We start from the raw sequence: 20,282 nt of genomic DNA on the forward strand, positions 1-20,282 counted from the left end.
ATTCCTACGGCATCCAGGAGTTGCACAATCTCATGGTCTAAGGAAATGATACTTGACATAAGAAAAGCTCTTAGCAAACGAACTACACGATCTTGTGCTATGCTTAGGTTTGGGTCTTGTCCATCACATCATTCTCCTAATGATGTGATCCCGTTATCAATGACATCCAATGTCCATGGTCAGGAAACCATAACCATCTATTGATCAACGAGCTAGTCAACTAGAGGCTTACTAGGGACATGTTGTGGTCTATGTATTCACACATGTATTATGGTTTCCAGTTAATACAATTATAGCATGAAGAATAGACAATTATCATGAACAAGGAAATACAATAATAACCATTTTATTATTGCCTCTAGGGCATATTTCCAACAGTCTCCCACTTGCACTAGAGTCAATAATCTAGTTCACATCATCATGTGATTAACACTCAAAGTTCACATCGCCATGTGACTAATACCCAAGAGTTTACTAGAGTCAATAATCTAGTTCACATCACCATGTGATTAACACTCAATGAGTTCTAGGGTTTGATCATGTTATGCTTACGAGAGAGGTTTTAGTCAACGGGTCTGCAATATTCAGATCCGTGTGTGCTTTAAAAATCTCTATGTCATATTTTAGATGCAGCTACCACACGCTACTTGGAGCTATTCCAAATAATGCTCTACTATACGAATCCGGTTTACTACTCAGGGTCATCCGGATTAGTGCCAAAGTTTGCATCGACGTAACCCTTTATGAAGAACTCCTTTTCCACCTCCATAATCGAGAAAATTCCTTAGTCCACTAGATACTAAGGATAAGTTCGACCGCTGTCATGTGATCCATTCCCGGATCACTCTTTGTACTCCTTGACTAATTCATGGCAAGGCACACTTCAGGTGCGGTACACAGCATAGCATACTGTAGAGCCTACGTCTAAAGCATAGGGGACGACCTTCGTCCTTGCTCTCTCTTCTGCCGTGGTCAGGTCTTGAGTCTTACTCAATACTCACACCTTGTAACACAGCCAAGAACTCCTTCTTTGCTGATCTATTTTGAACTCCTTCAAAATCTTGTCACGGTATGTATTCATTTGAAAGTACTATTAAGCGTTTTTGATCTATCCTTATAGATCTTGATGCTCAATGTTCAAGTAGCTTAATCCAGGTTTTCCATTGAAAAACACTTTCCAAATAATCCTGTATGCTTTCCAGAAATTCTACATCATTTCTGATCAACAATATGTTAACAACATGTACTCATCAAAAATCCACAGTGCTCCCACTCACTTCTTTGGAAATACAAGTTTCTCATAAACTTTGTATAAACCCAAAATCTTTGATCATCTCATCAAAGCGTACATTCCAACTCCGAGATGCTTACTCCAGTCCTTAGAAGGATTGCTGGAGCTTTGCATACTTGTTAGCATCTTTCAGGATTGACAAAATCTTCTGGTTGTATCACATACAACCTTTCCTCAAGAAAATCGTCGAGGAAACAATGTTTTGACATCCAATCTGCAAGATTTCATAAATAATGCAGTAACTGCTAATATAATTCCAACAGACTCTTAGCATCGCTACGAGTGAGAAAATCTCATCGTAGTCAACTCCTTGAACTTGTCGGAAAACATCTTAACAACAAGTCGAGCTTTCTTAATGGTGACACTTACCATCATTGTCAGTCTTCCTTTTAAAATCCATCTGCACCCAACAGCCTTACGACCATCAAGTAGTTCTTCCAAAGTCTATACTTTGTTTTTATACATGGATCCTCTCTCGGATTTTATGGCCTCGAGCCATTCGTCGGAATCTGGGCCCACCATCGTTTCTCCATAGCTCGTAGGTTCATTGTTGTCTAGCAACATGACTTCCAAGACAGGATTACTGTGCCACTATGAAGTAGTACGCATCCTTGTCAACCTACGATGTTTGGTAGTGACTTGATCTGAAGTTTCATGATCACTATCATCAGCTTCTACTTCAATTGGTGTAGGTGCCATAGGAACAACTTCCTGTGCCCTGCTACACACTAGTTGAAGTGACGGTTCAATAACCTCATCAAGTCTCCACCATCCTCCCACTCAATTCTTTCGAGAGAAACTTTTCCTCAAGAAAGGACCCGTTTCTAGAAACAATCACTTTTGCTTCCGGATCTGAAATAGGAGGTATACCCAACTATTTTGGGTATTCTATGAAGATGCATTTATCCGCTTTGGGTTCGAGCTTATCAGCCTGAAACTTTTTCACATAAGCGTCGCAGCCCCAAACTTTCAAGAAACGACAGCTTAGGTTTCTCTAAACCATAGTTCATACGGTGTCGTCTCAACGGAATTGCGTGGTGCCCTATTTAAAGTGAATGCGGTTGTCTCTAATTCCTAACCCATAAACGATAGTGGTAATTCGATAAGAGACATCATGGTATGCACCATATCCAATAGGGTGCAGTTATGATGTTCGGACACACCATCACACTATGGTGTTCCAGGCGGTATTAGTTGTGAAACAATTTCCACAAAATGTCTTAATTGTGTGCCAAACTCGTAACTCAAATATCTCTATGATCATATCATAGACATTTCATCCTCTTGTCACGACGATCTTCAACTTCACTCTGAAATTACTTGAACCTTTCAATAATTCAGACTTGTGTTTCATCAAGTAAATATTCTTAGCATCTACTCAAATCATCTGTGAAGTAAGAACCTAACGATATCCACTGCGTGCCTCAGCACTCATTGGACTGCACACATCAAATGTATTACTTCCAACAAGTTGCTCTCTTGATTCATCTTACTGAAAACGAGGCCTTTCAGTCATCTTGCCCATGTGGTATGATTTGCATGTCTCAAGTGATTCAAAATCAAGCGAGTCCAAATGATCCATCTGTATGGAATTTCTTCATGCATATCTACCAATAGACATGGTTCGCATGTCTCAATCTTTTCAAAAATGAGTGAGTCCAAAGATCCATCAACATGGAGCTTCTTCATGCGTTTTATACCAATATGACTTAAATGGCAGTGCCACAAGTATGTGGTACTATCATTACTATGAACATGTGTATCACTACGATCGAGATTCAATAAACCATTCATTTTAGGTGCAAGACCATTGAAGGTATTACTCAAATAAACAGAGTAACCATTATTCTCCTTAAATGAATTACCGTATTGCGATAAACATAATCCAATCATGTCTATGCTCAACGCAAACACCAAATAACAATTATTTAGGTTTAACACCAATCTCGATGGTAGAGGGACCGTGCGATGTTTGATCACATCAACCTTGGAAACACTTCCAACACATATCGTCATCTCACCTTTAGCTAGTCTCCGTTTATTCCGTAGCCTTTTATTTCGAGTTACCAACACTTAGCAACCGAACCGGTATCTAATACCCTGGTGCTACTAGGGGTACTAGTAAAGTACACATTAATATAATGTATATCCAATATACTTCTGTCGACCTTGCCTGCCTTCTCATCTACCAAGTATCTAGGATAGTTCTGCTTCAGTGACCGTTCCCCTCATTACAGAAGCACTTAGTCTCGGGTTTGGGTTCAACCTTGGGTTTCTTCACTAGAGCAGCAACTGATTTGCCATTTCATGAAGTATCCCTTCTTTCCCTTGCCCTTCTTGAAACTAGTGGTTCTACTAACCATCAACAATTGATGCTCCTACTTGATTTCTACTTTCACGGTGTCAAGCATCGCGAGTTGCTCAAGGATCATCATGTCTATCCTTGATATGTTATAGTTCATCACGAAGCTCTAATAGCTTGGTGGCAGTGACTATGGAGAACCATCACTATCTCATCTGGAAGATTAACTCCCACTCGATTCAAGCGATTGTAGTACTCAGACAATCTGAGCGCATGCTCAACGATTGAGCTTTTCTCCCTTAGTTTGCAGGCTTAAGAAACTTGTTAGAGGTCTCATACCTCTTGACGTGGGCACTAGTATAAAATCCCAATTTCAGTCTTTGGAACATCTCATATGTTCTACGACGTTTCAAAAACGTCTTTGGCGCCTCAATTCTAAACCGTTAGCATTACGCACTGAACTATCACGTAGTCATCAAAACGTGTATGTCAGATGTTCGCAACATCTACAGACGATGCTCGAGGTTCACACACTGAGCGGTGCATTAAGGACATAAGCCTTCTGTGCAGCAATGAGGACAATCCCCAGTATACGGACCCAGTCCGCATAATTGCTACTGTCAACTTTCAACTAAATTTTCTCTAGGAACATATCTGAAACAGTAGAACTAAAGCGTAAGCTATGACATAATTTGCAAAGACCTTTTGACTATGTTCATGACAATTAAGTTCATCTGATTATTTAATGAACTCCCACTTAGATAGACATCCCTCTAGTCATCTAAGTGATACATGATCCGAATCGACTAGACCGTGTCCAATCATCACGTGAGACGGACTAGTCATCAACGGTGAACATCTCCATGTTGATCGTATCTACTCTACGACTCATGTTCGACCTTTCGGTCTCTTGTGTTCCGAGGCCATGTCTGTACATGCTAGGCTCGTCAAGTCAACCTAAGTGTTTCGCGTGTGTAAATCTGGCTTACACCCGTTGTATGCGAACGTTAGAATCTATCGCACCCGATCATCACGTGGTGCTTCGAAACAACGAACCTTCGCAACGGTGCACAGTTAGGGGGAACACATCTCTTGAAATTTTAGTGAGCGATCATCTTATTTATGCTACCGCCGTTCTAAGAAAATAAGATGTAAACATGACAAACATCACATGCAAATCATAAAGTGACATGATATGGCCAGTATCATCTTGCGCCTTTTGATCTCCATCTTCGAGGCGCGGCATGATCACCTTCGTCACCGGCATGACACCATGATCTCCATCATTGTGTCTTCATGAAGTTGTCTCGCCAACTATTACTTCTACTACTATGGCTAACGGTTAGCAATTAAGTAAAGTAATTACATGGCATTTTTCATTGACACGCAGGTCATACAATAAATTAAGACAACTCCTATGGCTCCTGCCGGTTGTCATACTCACCGACATGCAAGTCGTGATTCCTATTACAAGAACATGATCAATCTCATACATCACATATATATAATTCATCACATCCTTTTGGCCATATCACATCACATAGCATAACCTGCAAAAACAAGTTAGACGTCCTCTAATTGTTGTTGCATGTTTTACGTGGCTGCTATGGGTTTCTAGCAAGAACGTTTCTTACGTACGCAAAAGCCACAACGGTGATATGCCAATTGCTATTTACCCTTCATAAGGACCCTCTTCATCGAATCCGATCCGACTGAAGTGGGAGAGACAGACACCCGCTAGCCACCTTATGCATCAAGTGCATGTCAGTCGGTGGAACCTGTCTCACGTAAGAGTACGTGTAAGGTCGGTCCGGGCCGCTTCATCCCACGATGCCGCCGAATCAAGATAAGACTAGTAACGGCAAGCAAATTGAACAAATCATCGCCCACAACTACTTTTTGTTCTACTCGTGCATAGAATCTACGCATAGACCTGGCTCATGATGCCACTGTTGGGGAACGTAGCAGAAATTCAAAATTTTCTACGCATCACCAAGATCAATCTATGGAGTAACTAGCAACGAGAGAGAGGGGAGTACATCTTCATACCCTTGAAGATCGCGAGCGGAAGCGTTCAAGAGAACGGGGTTGATGGAGTCGTACTCGTCGTGATCCAAATCACCGATGATCCAAGCGCCGAACGGACGGCACCTCCGCGTTCAACACACGTACGGAGCGGTGACGTCTCCCACGCCTTGATCCAGCAAGGAGGAGGGAGAGGTTGAGGAAGAAGGCTCCAACAGCAGCACGACGGCGTGGTGGTGGTGGAGTACAGTTCTGCGGCAGGGCTTCGCCAAGCACACGCGGAAGAGGAGAGGTGTTGGGGAGGGGAGGGGCTGCGCCTTGGATGTTGTCTTGCAGCCCTCCCCTCACCCCTCTATTTATAGGGAGAAGGAGGAAGGGGGCCAGCCCCTCTAGATGGGATCTAGAGGGGGGGGGGGCGGCCAAGTGGGAGGTGGCTTGCCCCCCAAGCAAGGGGGGGGGGTGCCCCCTTTAGGGTTCCCCCAAACCCTAGGCGCATGGGCCCTAGGGGGTTTGGCGCCCCAGCCCACTTAGGGGCTGGTTCCCTTCCACCTACAGCCCATAAGGCCCTCCGGGGCAGGTGGACCCTCCCGGTGGACCCCCGGAACCCCTTCGGTGGTCCCGGTACAATACCGGCATACCCCCGAACACTTCCGATGACCGTACGGTGACTTCCCATATATAAATCTTTATCTCCGGACCATTTCGGAACTCCTCATGACGTCCGGGATCTCATCCGGGACTCCGAACAACATTCGGTAATCACATACAAACCTTCCTTATAACCCTAGCGTCATCGAACCTTAAGTGTGTAGACCCTACGGGTTCGGGGATCATGCAGACATGACCGAGACACCTCTCTAGCCAATAACCAACAGCGGGATCTGGATACCCATGTTGGCTCCCACATGTTCCACGATGATCTCATCGGATGAACCACGATGTCGGGGATTCAATCAATCCCGTATACAATTCCCTTTATCAATCGGTACGTTACTTGCCCGAGATTCGATCGTCGGTATCCCAATACCTCGTTCAATCTCGTTACCGGCAAGTCACTTTACTCGTTCCGTAATGCATGATCCCGTGACTAACTACTTAGTCACATTGAGCTCATTATGATGATGCAATACCGAGTGGGCCCAGAGATACCTCTCCGTCATACGGAGTGACAAATCCCAGTCTCGATCCGTGCCAACCCAACAGACACTTTCGGAGATACTTGTAGTGCACCTTTATAGCCACCCAGTTACGTTGTGACGTTTGGTACACCTAAAGCATTCCTACGGTATCCGGGAGTTGCACAATCTCATGGTCTAAGGAAATGATACTTGACATAGAAAAGCTCTTAGTAAACGAACTACACGATCTTGTGCTATGCTTAGGTTTGGGTCTTGTCCATCACATCATTCTCCTAATGATGTGATCTCGTTATCAATGACATCCAATGTCCATGGTCAGGAAACCATAACCATCTATTGATCAACGAGCTAGTCAACTAGAGGATTACTAGGGACATGTTGTGGTCTATGTATTCATACATGTATTATGGTTTCCAGTTAATACAATTATAGCATGAACAATAGCCAATTATCATGAACAAGGAAATACAATAATAACCATTTTATTATTGCCTCTAGGGCATATTTCCAACAGGAAGATGGCGACGACGACACACAAGTGCGTCTGACCGGATTGTGCCCCAGACCCGGTATGTGGCTCGGCTGGGGCTTCCGGCTTTTGATGTTAGGCTTAGGTGAGTGGTCTGAGTGGCCCAGCTAGCACCCCTTCATCGTATGGATAGGAGTAGCGGCATATGTTGCCAAGATGATGGATTCAGGCATATTGTTGTAATACTTTGTAAGGTCTTCGAGAATAATCAATAAAGTGGCCGTATGCATCTTCCACATGCAGAGGCCAGGGTCATCCTCCTTTTCTAAAAAAAAAAATCTGTGACCGGCTGAAAACCGGCCAATAATGACTACCTTATACTGACTGCAGGATATGTCCATGCCGGTCAGTGATGACATATATATTTACTTTAGCACCTAGGTGTTGCACTGGGCATGTACAGAGCACAATACACAAAATTGAAATAATCAGCTTCTCATTTTTAAATAACTAGTTTCAGACATTTCACAGCGAAATATGTATCATGCACGAAAAACAAATTTCACTCATTACAAAAAATTGGTTTCAATCAAATCACAAAACTTCCGCTAGAAAGGTCTTTGTGTACTCTTATATATCCTACTTCTGTGGGTTGTTTAAAATAAGAGAAAGATGTGATAGCTCCCGAGTGTCCCTACACCCTCTATGAACAGTAAATTCAAAAGAATAGAATTTTTTTTAAAAAAATATGAAACTTTACGACGTCAAATATGGCTAAACTTTGTAGATTTTTGCAAGTTTTCTTAACAAAATATCATGTAGAGAAAGGTGTACACATGAGTTTCAGATTTCAGTGTTAACAGTGTTCAAAATTTCAAGCACTGAAATCTTTTTCTTGTGTATAGCTCTTCGAATGTTTTCTTTTGGGCATGAAAACTTGCAAGCACTTACAAAGTTTGATCATATTTGATGTTGCAAATTTCAGTTTTTTTTTAATTTACTGTTCATAAAGGGTGTAGGGGCACCTGGGAGCTGAAAAATCACTCTCTTAAAATAATCTTACGAATCAAAGAGTAACGATGAGAATCAATATAAGATGTCCAATTTAAATCAGCAGAACTCACTCAAAGTTAACTGTAGCACCAATAAGCAGCCAAAGGATTTGAACAGTAAAAACAACCAATTACAGTACATGCATGAAAATTGAACGAAAATCACAAGTAGATGACCTGAGGCAGTGCAAAACTAAAGTGCACAAACGAATTAAATAACGCAACACCGTAACGATTCAAAGATGGATCAGTGGTTGACAACCCTGCACTTCCTCCTGATTTCGCCTTGCTTGCCGGTCTTCACTTCGATTGCTCCCATCTTGACCATGGCCTTGTTAAACTTGGCCTCCCACTGCCCGGGGATGTTGGCACTGTCGCGCACCATCTGCGTCGTCGCCGGCGTCGTAAGAAGGGCGGCATCGGACGTGAACAACACCTTGTGCGCGAGGACGTTCTTGTAGTACTGGTTATCGAGAGCGTTGGGGGTCACCACGTCCTGGTTCACCGTGGGGTCGTTGGCCGTGCTCGGGTTGGCGGGGCACCTCCTCCTCAGGAAGTTGGCAAAGCCAGCGTCGATGTCGGAGGCGACGGCGGTACGATCGGAGACGAAGGACGAGCAGTGGGAGACCCCGATGGTGTGGGCGCCGGAGAGCACGACCATGTCCTCGGCGCTGAGGCCCTTGGCGGCGAAGCTAGCGACGAGCGGGTCGAGGTTGAAGAATGGTGGCGGCAGGTTGTCGAGGGCCTCCGTGGAATTGGAAACGCGGCCGTCGAGGCGGCCCGCCGGCATGTTGATCTTGACCTTCATCTTGCTTAGGAAGTAGGCTGCGTCGCGGCCGGCGAAGGCGACGATGTCGGCACACGAGACCACGCCGGGGCACGCCTTCTCGACGGCGTCCTTGGCCGCGTCGATCAGCTCGAAGCCGCGGAGGCTGGGGAAGTTGGGAGGGCTCAGCTTCTCAGGCTGCGGGTTGGCCGGCGTCGGGTCCAGGAGGACGGAGCCGTCGCATCCCTGGACGAAGCAGTCGTGGAAGAACATGCGGATGAGGCCGGCACCGATGCCGGCGTTCTTGTAGACGAACTTCTTCACCTCGTCCCTCACGATCGCCTCCACGCGGGGGCATGTCTTCTTGTAGTAACCCACCTCCAGGCCATGGCACGCCGCCGACGACAGCAGCAGTACGCATGCCAGCGCAACAGAAAGCTTAAGGGAAGCTGCGGCCATTGTCTGTCGTCTCAAGCTAGCTCTTAATGAATTTAGCCGATGTGTACCAGAGAGCGTGTGATTTGATGTGGGCTATAGGAGCAGATGGGATGAGGTGATGGAATGTAGTTCGTCTGTGGAGGGCTATTTATACATGCATGCAAGGGTTCCAATCCATGGTGCACTTGATAAGATAGCACCTTGACATTGTTAGTTAGATGGATGCTTGCATGCACATGCATGGCAATGGAGTAATAATTGATCAGCATGCACTGATCTAGCTGTGTTATGGAACATGGAGACTGCTAGAACTAACTTAATTTAACTATATGTTTCCTTCAATAATCGAGTGAATTTATCTCTCTTTTTCCCTCTCTTCTTCACAAATTTGTGTTGAATGATCTGTTGGTTGCTCCTGGAGTATGCATGTGTGCACGATGAGTGAGTCGAATGGAAATGCAATGTGAGTTCGTAAACAAACTTTTGAACAACCTGTTTGGCCTTTGACTTATGTACAGCCAGCTGACTCGCAGGTTACAACCCCGCTGGATTGCTTCGTTGGTCGGCCCGAGACACGGTGTGAGGACCTAAGTGGCAGCGATTTACCCCTAAATTAAGCAATTAACTACTCTCACCCGCACATCTCCAACAAATTATTTATTCTTCGGTACACAACCTCTAATTAAATCAAAGTGAAGACTAAAACATACTCTTTCGATCGAGAGAGTGTGGTACCTTGGAAGAATACATCTTTTTAAGCAATGCAAAATGGAATGGGGAAATCTTTGAGTATTTGTGCTTTTCGAATTACCAGGAAATCGGGTGGTTTTCGAAATGAGCGAGCCGTTGGCGTCTGGGTCGGGCGACCGTGCGGGCGACGCGCTCGTGGCGGCGAGATCGGAGCCGGCGGATGGCTGGCTGCTTGTCCAACGGGGAGCGGGGAGCTCGCCGGGGCGTGGCCCTCCCTCCCCTGCCCTGGCGGCGCCGGTGGGAGAGGTGCCGTGGCCGCGGGGTAGCCGTTTTTGGGCGCTCGCGGGGTCGGAGTCGGAGGCGGAGAGTGAAGTGGAGGACCGAAGGCCGACGCCGGCGGGGCCAACGATTGGTGACTTTGTGGCTTTTGCTGCGACGGCGCGGTCGGGTGCGTCGTGCCGGCGTCGAAGGTTTGCGCCGGGGGGCAGGGGCCACCGGGTGTTGGCAACGCGGGTGTGGAGACCATCGTCGCCGGACAGTGGGAATGCTGCGGTGGCGGCGGCTGGTGCTATCCGGTCCAAGACGGCCGGTCTGCTTGCAGGCGCGGGGGTGTCGCCGGTGCAGGAGGGTGACCAGGAGTGGTCGTGCTTGGCCGAGCCCTGACCTCGTCGTGCGGCGGCGGCGCTGGAGGAGAGGGCGGCCGAGGGGCTCGGGGAAGGGGCGCCTCTGGCTCTGGGGCCTAGGGTTCCTGGCTCTGGGCCGCGGGCCGGACGGGGCTTGTGTGGGGCGGGGCCCACATTGGATTCCTTGGACCCAGGAAGCGCGGGGAAGCCCATTGCGGTGGGTGTGTCGGAGGGATTCACGGCTCGGCCCGTCGAGGGTGGCGCGAGGCCCGGCCCAAATAGCCCTCCCACCAAACCTGCGCCTGGCTATAAATGGGTCAAGAAGGGTAGTCGGGAACCCTGGTTAGGGTTTCCCGCAACCACGTGAGAAGTGCGGCGCTGGGCTCACTTGGCTCGGCGCATCCAGTTAGCTCCACCACTCTCTCCCCTTCTCATATCGTACGCGGCGGCGGTGATGGGGGATCGGCGGGCGGAGAAGAGGCCGATGGAGGCGGCGGATCTGGAGGCGGAGCGCAAGAGGGAGCGGGATCTGCGCGAGAAGGCGAAGAGGGCGATGTGTGGTCATGTAGAAGACAGAGGTGAGAGGGAGGCGCGAGGCGCACAGATGGAGCAGAAGGGGCGCGAGGGGGATTGGGGTCCTCCTGCCCCATGGTGGATCCAACAGCAACAAGACAAGAAGAAGAGGAAGAAGGCCGCTCAGCACTGTCGGGAGCTGGAGCGCAAGATGGTGGAGCACCCCTACCGCGGAGGGGGGCATGGGGACCCCCTTGCCCAAAATCAGAGGGCGGCGGCAGAGCCGCTCGCGGTGGCGACGCTTCTGTCCGCTAAAGGAACGGCGGGGGAGCCCATTCCGGAGGAAGATGTGCCGGATGTGGAGTGTTTCAAGTGCGGTAGACTTGGGCATTACCAATCCAAGTGCACCTTTAAGCCCCTGTGTGTCTTGTGCAAGGAGAAGGGGCACGCTTCTGCCTATTGCCCTTCGCGCGGCAGGGCGGCCAAGTTGCAGATCATGGGCAGTGCGATTTCAGGAGAAGGATTCTTTTGCCTCGAGTTTGCCAAAGACGCTGAGGAGGAGCGGCCTGTCGACCAGAAGGTGGCAAATGCGGCGATCCTCTCGGCGGATCCGGGCAAGTTGAGCCTGCGTATTCTGCAACAAGAGCTCAAGAACATAGTCACAGGTGAGTGGGACTGGCAGGTTACGCAGGTTGGCGATGATGATTTTCTGGTGGTGTTTCCCTCGGCAGATCTTCTGCATATGGCCAAGTCGAGTGGAAAGCTTTTTCTTCCCTCTCATGACATTACCGCAAGGGTGCGGGACAGGCTGCACGAGGTGATCCAGCCGATGGTCATGCCGGAAGTGTGGGTTAAGCTTCATGGCATTCCCCAAAAACACCATAGGGAGGCGAGGATCAAGGAAGGATTTAAGATGTTGGGGCGGCCGATTGTGGTGGATGAACTCTCACTCATTCGGTTGGGGCCGGTGAGGATGAAATTGGCGTGTAAATCACCAGAGAAGCTGAACGGAACAGTGGAAGTGTGGTTTAACAGTGAAGGCTATTAGATCAAGGTAGAGGTTGAGCGTCCGAGCCAGCGTAGGGACGCTGGTGGATCTGGGTCTGGTGTTGGGGGGTCGGGGGCTCCCCACCCTCCCCCACCGTCCAAGCCAAGCGGTCCTGATCCCGCAGCTCCTAGTGCTGGCAAGGGCAAGGCGGATGCTGGGCAAGGATCAGGGCAGACGCGGCAGGAAGCGAGGCAGGACGTGGTGATGGGGGGGCAAGAAGATGAGCTGGACGAGAGCATGCAAGACACTTCCATAGACACCGAAACGTGGGACAAGCTTGGGGTGATGGAAGGGCGGGCGATGGTGGTGGCGACCCAGGATACTGCTGTGAGCGGGCCGAGCCTGGCGCATGATCTGGTGGGAGCTTTTGATGAGTACGGGTCCAACTTGCCGTTGCAGGCTCCGGTGGCTGGCTCCACCCTGGCGTTGGTGTCGGGGGCTGTTGCTGGCGAGGGTCAGGTGGGGGGGAGGTCCTCAATTCCCTCCTCTCCGGAGGCCGCGCATGGTGGGGGCGACGCGCTGATCACTGAAGGAGTTGCCCCAGCTTCGGGCAAGAGGGGCTCGGGGGGCGCGGGCAGGCCGCCCAAGAAGACGGCGGGCAGGAAGCCGGGGCCCAAGAGCGTGGCCCAGTCCATGCCAAGTGTGGCGGCTACCCTGCGTGGTGAGCTGGGGACGGAGCTGGCGGCGGGGGATGTGGGCATCAAGGCCAAGCAATCCAAGGCCACGCCGGTGGCGACGAGGGAGCCGAGCGCCTGGGCGAAGGCCAAGCTGGGCGACCTCTCATCCCTGGAGAGCGCGAAGCTGCGTGCGGCTGACAAGAACTTGGACGTGACAGGTAACCCTCCCCCCTCTTTTAAAATTCTCAGCGCTTTTTCGGATGAGCATCTTGCTTCGATTCTACATGATAGTGGTGTGGAGGTGGGGGCTAGCCCTGATGTTATTATTCCGTTAGTGCGCGCTCGTGAAGAGGCACAAGCTGCCCTGGCCGAGGCGGCGGCTCGTTGCCGTGAATCAGATGCGATGAACAACTGTCCAGGGGGGCATTTGGTGATTGCTGGGCCCGAAGGGGAGGCAGAGCCGAGGGACGTCTCTGATACCCCCTCTTCCAGCCATGGACCGGCAAGGAAGAGAGTGCCCAAGGCGGTGAGCTCGCGAGGAGTTCGCCTGCGTAATCGGATTTTGTAATGCGTTTCTCATTTTGGAACATCCGTGGCTGCAGGCACGTAGGGCGTCGCACGCAGCTCAGGGAGTATATGGCCAAGGAGCGCATTGACATTGTTGCGTTATAGGAAACCATCAAGGCCGATTTTACTTTTCGTGATTTAATCGCGATAGATCCTCTTCAGAGTTTCGAATGGCGTTGGGTTCCTTCCTCTGGTCATTCGGGTGGCCTCTTCATGGGTTGTAAGAATGATGTATGTGATGTAATCTTGTGGGAGTTTGGGGTATTTTGCATCATGGCTACGATTAGGCACCGAGCTTCGAACCTGATATGGGTCGTTATATGCGTTTACGGTCCCACGGACCACTCGAAATCTGCGGGTTTCCTGGCTGAGGTCTCTGCGATGGTGGGGGCCAAATGGGCAGCAAACCTCCCGGTCATAGTGGGGGGTGATTTTAACTTGATCCGCTCGGGCGCGGACAAGAACAACGGCAATGTGGACTGGTCTAGGGTGTTACTTTTCAAAAATGCGATCGCGGCGGCCTCTTTGTGAGAGGCAGCGCGTGCAGGGGCGAGATTTACATGGACAAACAAACAGCTTCGCCTGGTTAGGTCTGTTCTTGATAGAGTATTTTTCACACCGGAGTGGGAAGCGCTTTTCCCAATGTGCTCGTTAGTGGCAGAGACTAGGATTGGCTCTGACCACATCCCGCTTATCTTTTCCTCAGGGGAGGAGCAGATCCGTCGTAGTAGCAGGTTTTACTTTGAAACGGCTTGGTTCGAAGCAGAGGGCTTCGAGACCATGGTCCGCAAGAGGTGGGCTGCTATAGCGTCTCAAATGGGCCCCCAAAGGGGTCCGGCTGAGTTTTGGTCCGTAGCCGCGGCTAAGCTACATGTGTTTCTCAGGGGTTGGGGAGCGAACTATGGCAGCAAATCCAAAAAGGAGCGCGCCAGGCTTACCGAAGAGGTTGCGATGCTTGACTTGGTGGCGGACATGCGATCCTTCTCAGAGCAGGAGTGGACCCATAGATATTCGCTGGAAGATCAAGTGCTCAGTATATTGAGAGCCGAAGAGGAGTATTGGCGTCGTAGGGGCAGCATCAAATGGGTGACTAAAGGAGACGCAAATACGGGATATTTTCACACGTTTGCTAACGGGAGAAAACGCAAATGTTCTATCCTGCGCCTTAACCACGACGATAGGATTTTGGTCACCCAGGCTGAGATTCATAGCCACATTTACGACTTCTTCATCGGGCTGCTGGGGACGGCCGAGGAGAAACGACTTTGCCTTCGGGAGGATCTGTGGGATCCTTCCGAACGGGTGTCCCAGGAAGAAAATGCAGGGCTGGCCCTGTCATTCCTTCCGAAGGAGAATGATCGAGCGCTAGCCTCCATGAAATCGGGTACTACTCCTAGGCCCGATGGGTGGCCGGTGGAGTTTTTCAAAAGATTTTGGCCGTGCTTGAAGCATGTTTTCCATGCAATCGTCAATGTCCTTGCGCTGGGCCAAGTGGACCTCGCCCGCCTAAACTACGGGGCGATTAGTCTTATCCCCAAAGTTAAGGGTGCGAATTGCATCAAGTTGTTTAGGCCAATCACGCTTATCAATGTTCCTTTTTAAATTGTGTGCCAAAGCATATGCCGTACGGCTAGCCCCTATTGCTCAAAGGGTGATAAGTAGGAGCCAGACCGGGTTTATCAAGGGGCGCAATGTTTTGGAGGGACCAATTGCGCTTGCGGAGATCGTGCATTAGCTGAAACGTAAGAAAGGGAAAGGGGTTTTGCTCAAGCTGAATTTCGAGAAATCCTATGATCGCGTGAACTGGGAGTTCGTGCGGGAGGTGCTGCTCAAGAAGGGTTTGATGCAGGTTTTGTTCATAGAATTATGCACCTGGTTAGTTGTGGGCAACCTGCGGTGACGACCAATGGGGAGATGGGCAAATTCTTTCGAAACAGAAGGGGTCTCCGTCAGGGAGACCCTAGCCCCCCATTGATCTTTAACTTCGTGGTGGACGCGCTTGCTGCGATGATGGCAAGGGCTCGAGGGGCGGGGCATGTGAAAGGCTTAGTACCTCACCTCATCCCAGGGGGGGTGACGCATTTGCAATACGCCGATGATATGATCTTGTTGTTCGAACCGGATGAACACAGCATTGCATCTATCAAGTTGCTCCTTCTAGCCTTTGAGATTTTATCGGGGCTTAAGATAAATTTCCTCAAGAGTGAAGTTATTACGATGGGGATGGAGCAACACGACAGAGTGAGGATAGCTAATCTACTTAACTGTAAGCTAGGGAGCTTCCCAATTAAGTACCTAGGGCTGCCGATCTCGCACAAGAAGCTTGCCATCCCCGAATGGGAGTGAGGGAGTCCTGGATTAGGGGGTCCTCGGACAGCCGGACTATATCCTTTGGCCGGACTGTTGGACTATGAAGATACAAGATTGAAGACTTCGACCCGTGTCCGGATGGGACTCTCCTTGGCGTGGAAGGCAAGCTTGGCAATACGGATATGTAGATCTCCTCCTTTGTAACCGACTCTGTGTAACCCTAGCCCCCTCCGGTGTCTATATAAACCGGAGGGTTTAGTCCGTAGGACAACAACAATCATACCATAGGCTAGCTTCTAGGGTTTAGCCTCTACGATTTCGTGGTAGATAAACTCTTGTAATACTCATATCATCAAGATCCATGAAGCAGGAAGTAGGGTATTACCTCCATCGAGAGGGCCCGAACCTGGGTAAACATCGTGTCCCCCACCTCCTGTTACCATTCGCCTTAGACGCACAGTTCGGGACCCCCTACCCGAGATCTGCCGGTTTTGACACCGACATTGGTACTTTCATTGAGAGTTCCAATGTGTCGTCACGATAAAGGCTTGATGGCTCCTCCGATCATCGCCAACGATGCGATCCAGGGTGAGGTTTTCCTCCCCGGACAGATCTTCGTATTCGGCGGCTTCGCACTGCGGGCCAACTCGCTTGGCCATCTGGAGCAGATCGAAAGCTACGCCCCTGGCCATCAAGTCAGGTTTGGAAACTTGAACTATACTGCCAACATCCGCGGAGACTTGATCTTCGACGGATTCGAGCCCATGTCAGGTGCGCCGCACAATCACGACGAGCATGACTTAGCTCTGCCGTCGGATAGTGTTCGGGGGGTCACACCTACAACTACTCCGGCCCTCAATCCGGAACGAATTGCGCCATCTGAGGACGGGTGGATGGACCCCGCCACGGAGGCCGCACACTCAGTGGCGATAGAGCCGAATACTGACTGCACCTCCTACGAGACCCGTGTTGCCGAACTGTTGGATTCGTCCCGGCCATGGGCTCCGAGCCGCCTGCGTCCGTGCCTATCGAATCCGATTGGGCACCGATCATGGAGTTTTCCTCCATGGATATCTTTCAGCACTCGCCATTTGGCGACGTGCTAAACTCATTAAGGTCTCTCTCCCTGTCAGGAGACCCTTGGCCGAACTATGCCTGGCTAGAATGGGATGCGGACGACGAAGAAATTCGCTCCCCACCCACCACCCACTTAGTAGCCACTGTCGATGATTTAACCGACATGCTCGACTTCGGCTCCGAAGACATCGACGGTATGGACGACGATGCAGGAGACGAACAAGAACCACCGGCCACAGGGCGCTGGACTGCCACCTCATCGTATGACATATACATGGTGGACACCCCCAAAGAAGGGGATGGTGATAAGACAACGGAGGATAATCCCTCCAAGAAACAATCCAAGCACCAACGTCAGCGGCGGCGCTCTAAGTCCCGCCATAGCAAAAGCAGCGATACCGGCACAAGAGACAATAACGCTCCGGATAGTGCCGAAGACGACGATAATCCCCTCCAGCCAGACCTCGAGCGGGAGGAATAACAAGCTAGCCCTCCGGAACAGGCAGCAGACGGAGAATCAGAGGATGACAATTACATGCCTCTCTCCGAAGACGAGGTGAGCCTCGGCGACGAAGAATTTATCGTGCTTGAGGATCCCGTCGAGCAGGAGCGCTTCAAGCGCCGGCTTATAGCCACAACAAACAGCCTGAAGAAAAAGCAACAACAGCTTCGAGCTGATCAAGATCTGCTAGCGGATAGATGGACTGAAGTCCTGGCGGCCGAGGAATACGAACTCGAGCGCCCAACCAAGAGTTACCCCAAGTGCAGGTTGCTACCCCAACTCGAGGAGGAAGCATTGAAACCTACATGACCAGCGTATGATGTGGCTGATCGGCCACCTCGTGGCCGAGACAGAGAGGCATATCAGCCCGAAGTCCAGCCCGCACCCCGCCGCCATTCAAACAAAAATACCAAGGCACGGGTCAACACGCGGGACCTGCGAGATGTATTGGAAAACAAAGCAAAACATGCAAGATCGATCTACGGATCACGGGGGCGCGCCCCAACGCGGGACGATGACCGTCACGCCGGATATACTAAAAGCAAATCTGGCCGGGCCGAATACAGCAGACAGGACTCGTATGAACTGCGTCGTGATATAGCCCGGCACAGAGGCGCCGCACACCCCCTATGCTTCACTGATGAAGTAATGGATCACGAATTCCCAGAGGGTTTTAAACCCGTAAACATTGAATCATATGATGGTACAACAGACCCCGCGGTATGGATCGAGGATTTCCTCCTCCACATCCACATGGCTCGCGGTGATGATCTACATGCCATCAAGTACCTCCCACTAAAACTCAAAGGACCAGCTCGGCATTGGCTAAATAGCTTGCCAGCAGACTCCATTGGCAGTTGGGAGGATTTGGAAGATGCATTCCTTGACAACTTCCAGGACACTTATGTGCGACCACCAGATGCCGATGACTTGAGCCGTATAACTCAGCAGCCAGGGGAATCGGCCAGGAAATTCTGGACCCGGTTCCTAACTAAGAAAAACCAAATTGTCGACTATCCGGATGCAGAGGCCTTAGCGGCATTTAAGCATAACATCCGTGACGAGTGGCTCGCCCGGCACCTCGGCCAGGAAAAGCCGAAGTCTATGGCAGCCCTCACGACACTCATGACCCGCTTTTGCGCGGGCGAGGATAGCTGGCTGGCTCACAGCAACAACACATCAAGAAGTCATGGCAATTCAGATGCCAAATATAGTAACGAGAGACCACGTCGCAACAGACACAAGCGCCGCAACAACGGTGACAATGCCGAAGAAACGGCAGTCAATACCAGATTCAGTGGCTCTAAATCCGGTCAGCGGAAGAAGCCGTTCAAAAGAAGCAACCCGGGCCCGTCTAGTTTGGACCGCATACTCGATCGCTCGTGTCAAATTCACGGCACCCCCGATAAGCCAGCCAATCACACCAACAGAGAATGTTGGGTGTTCAAGCAGGCCGGCAAGTTGAATACCGAAAACAAGGAAAAGGGGCTGCATAGCGACGATGAGGAGGAGTCCCGGCCGCCGAACACAGGAGGACAGAAGATATTCCCTCCCCAAGTGAAAACGGTGAACATGATACACGCAACTCATATTCCCAAGAGGGAACGGAAGCGTGCACTAAGGATACTAATGGCGCATCACCCCAACGTGCGCCATTAGTATGCCAAAGGATACTAATGGCGCATCACCCCACAGTGCGCCATTAGTATGGCAAAGCACATGTGTAAATATCGCCCCCTGGGAGGCACACTAATGGCACATGTTGGTGCGCCATTAGTATACCAGATACTAATGGCGCACTAGTGGTGCGCCATTAGTATTTAATACTAGTGGCGCACCAGTAGTGCGCCATTAGTAGGCAAAACTGGTGCGCCAATAGTAGGCCTTTTCCTAGTAGTGAAGGGACGTCTATGCGATGGAGCCAGTCGCCCCAAAGTTTAACCCATGGTCTTCTTGTCCGATCACTTTCGATCGTAGGGACCACCCCACTAGTATCCGTCATGGCCGTTCTGCCGCATTGGTCCTTGATCCCATCATTGACGGATTTCACCTCACCCGAGTCCTTATGGACGGCGGCAGCAGTCTGAACCTGCTTTATCAGGATACAGTGCGCAAAATGGGTATAGACCCCTCGAGGATCAAACCCACTAAAACCACCTTTAAAGGTGTCATTCTAGGTGTTGAGGCCCGTTGCACGGGCTTAATCACACTGGAAGTGGTCTTCGGATCTCCGGACAACTTCCGAAGCGAGGAGTTAATCTTCGATATCGTCCCGTTCCGCAGTGGCTATCACACACTGCTCGGACGAACCGCATTTGCGAGATTCAATGCGGTGCCGCATTATGCATACCTCAAGCTCAAAATGCCAGGACCTCGTGGGGTTATAACAGTCAATGGAAACACAGAACGCTCGCTCCGCACGGAGGAGCACACTGCGGCCCTCGCAGCAGAAGCACAAAGCAGCCTTTTAAGCCAAACCGCCAATTCGGCGATAAAGCCCCCGGACACCTTCAAGCGAGCCTGGAGTAACCTGCAACAGGATCGCCTGGCACGTTCAGAGCTCGCCTAGCAATTCGGCCTCCGTCCTAGTCCCAGTCAAGCGACGAAATCTGTGCCGCGCGTACATAATTACGCACTAAAAATACCATGGGCGTAGGCGGGGGCACGGCCAGGACACGCCCCACAATGCGGCTCAACCGCCCGAGGGACTGTATACTTTCATCATTTTCTCTTTTTCAGGACCTTACTCTCTGGAATCCCTTTTCGGCAGTCTGATTGCTGGACGCATTATGGGAAGGAAATACCAAGGAGGCAAGAAGCTAAGACGTACAAGGGAATCCCCAGGTGGTCTCT

General features: G+C 50.3%; 1 protein-coding gene across 1 annotated transcript; it reads right to left on the reverse strand.

Moving 5' to 3' along the window:
* Positions 1–8,525: 8,525 nt before the first annotated feature.
* LOC123182394 (peroxidase 2-like) lies at positions 8,526–9,582 on the reverse strand. The gene has a single exon (XM_044594939.1). The coding sequence runs from the start codon at positions 9,501–9,503 to the stop codon at positions 8,526–8,528; it is 978 nt and encodes a 325-aa protein (XP_044450874.1). The 5' UTR covers positions 9,504–9,582.
* Positions 9,583–20,282: the final 10,700 nt, after the last annotated feature.

Source organism: Triticum aestivum, chromosome 1D (genome assembly GCF_018294505.1).
Source record: "Triticum aestivum cultivar Chinese Spring chromosome 1D, IWGSC CS RefSeq v2.1, whole genome shotgun sequence".
NCBI lineage: Eukaryota > Viridiplantae > Streptophyta > Magnoliopsida > Poales > Poaceae > Triticum > Triticum aestivum.

Excerpts from the sequence above, each read along its gene's own strand:
- LOC123182394 (XM_044594939.1), bottom strand. The coding sequence starts at position 9,503 with ATGGCCGCAGCTTCCCTTAAGCTTTCTGTTGCGCTGGCATGCGTACTG.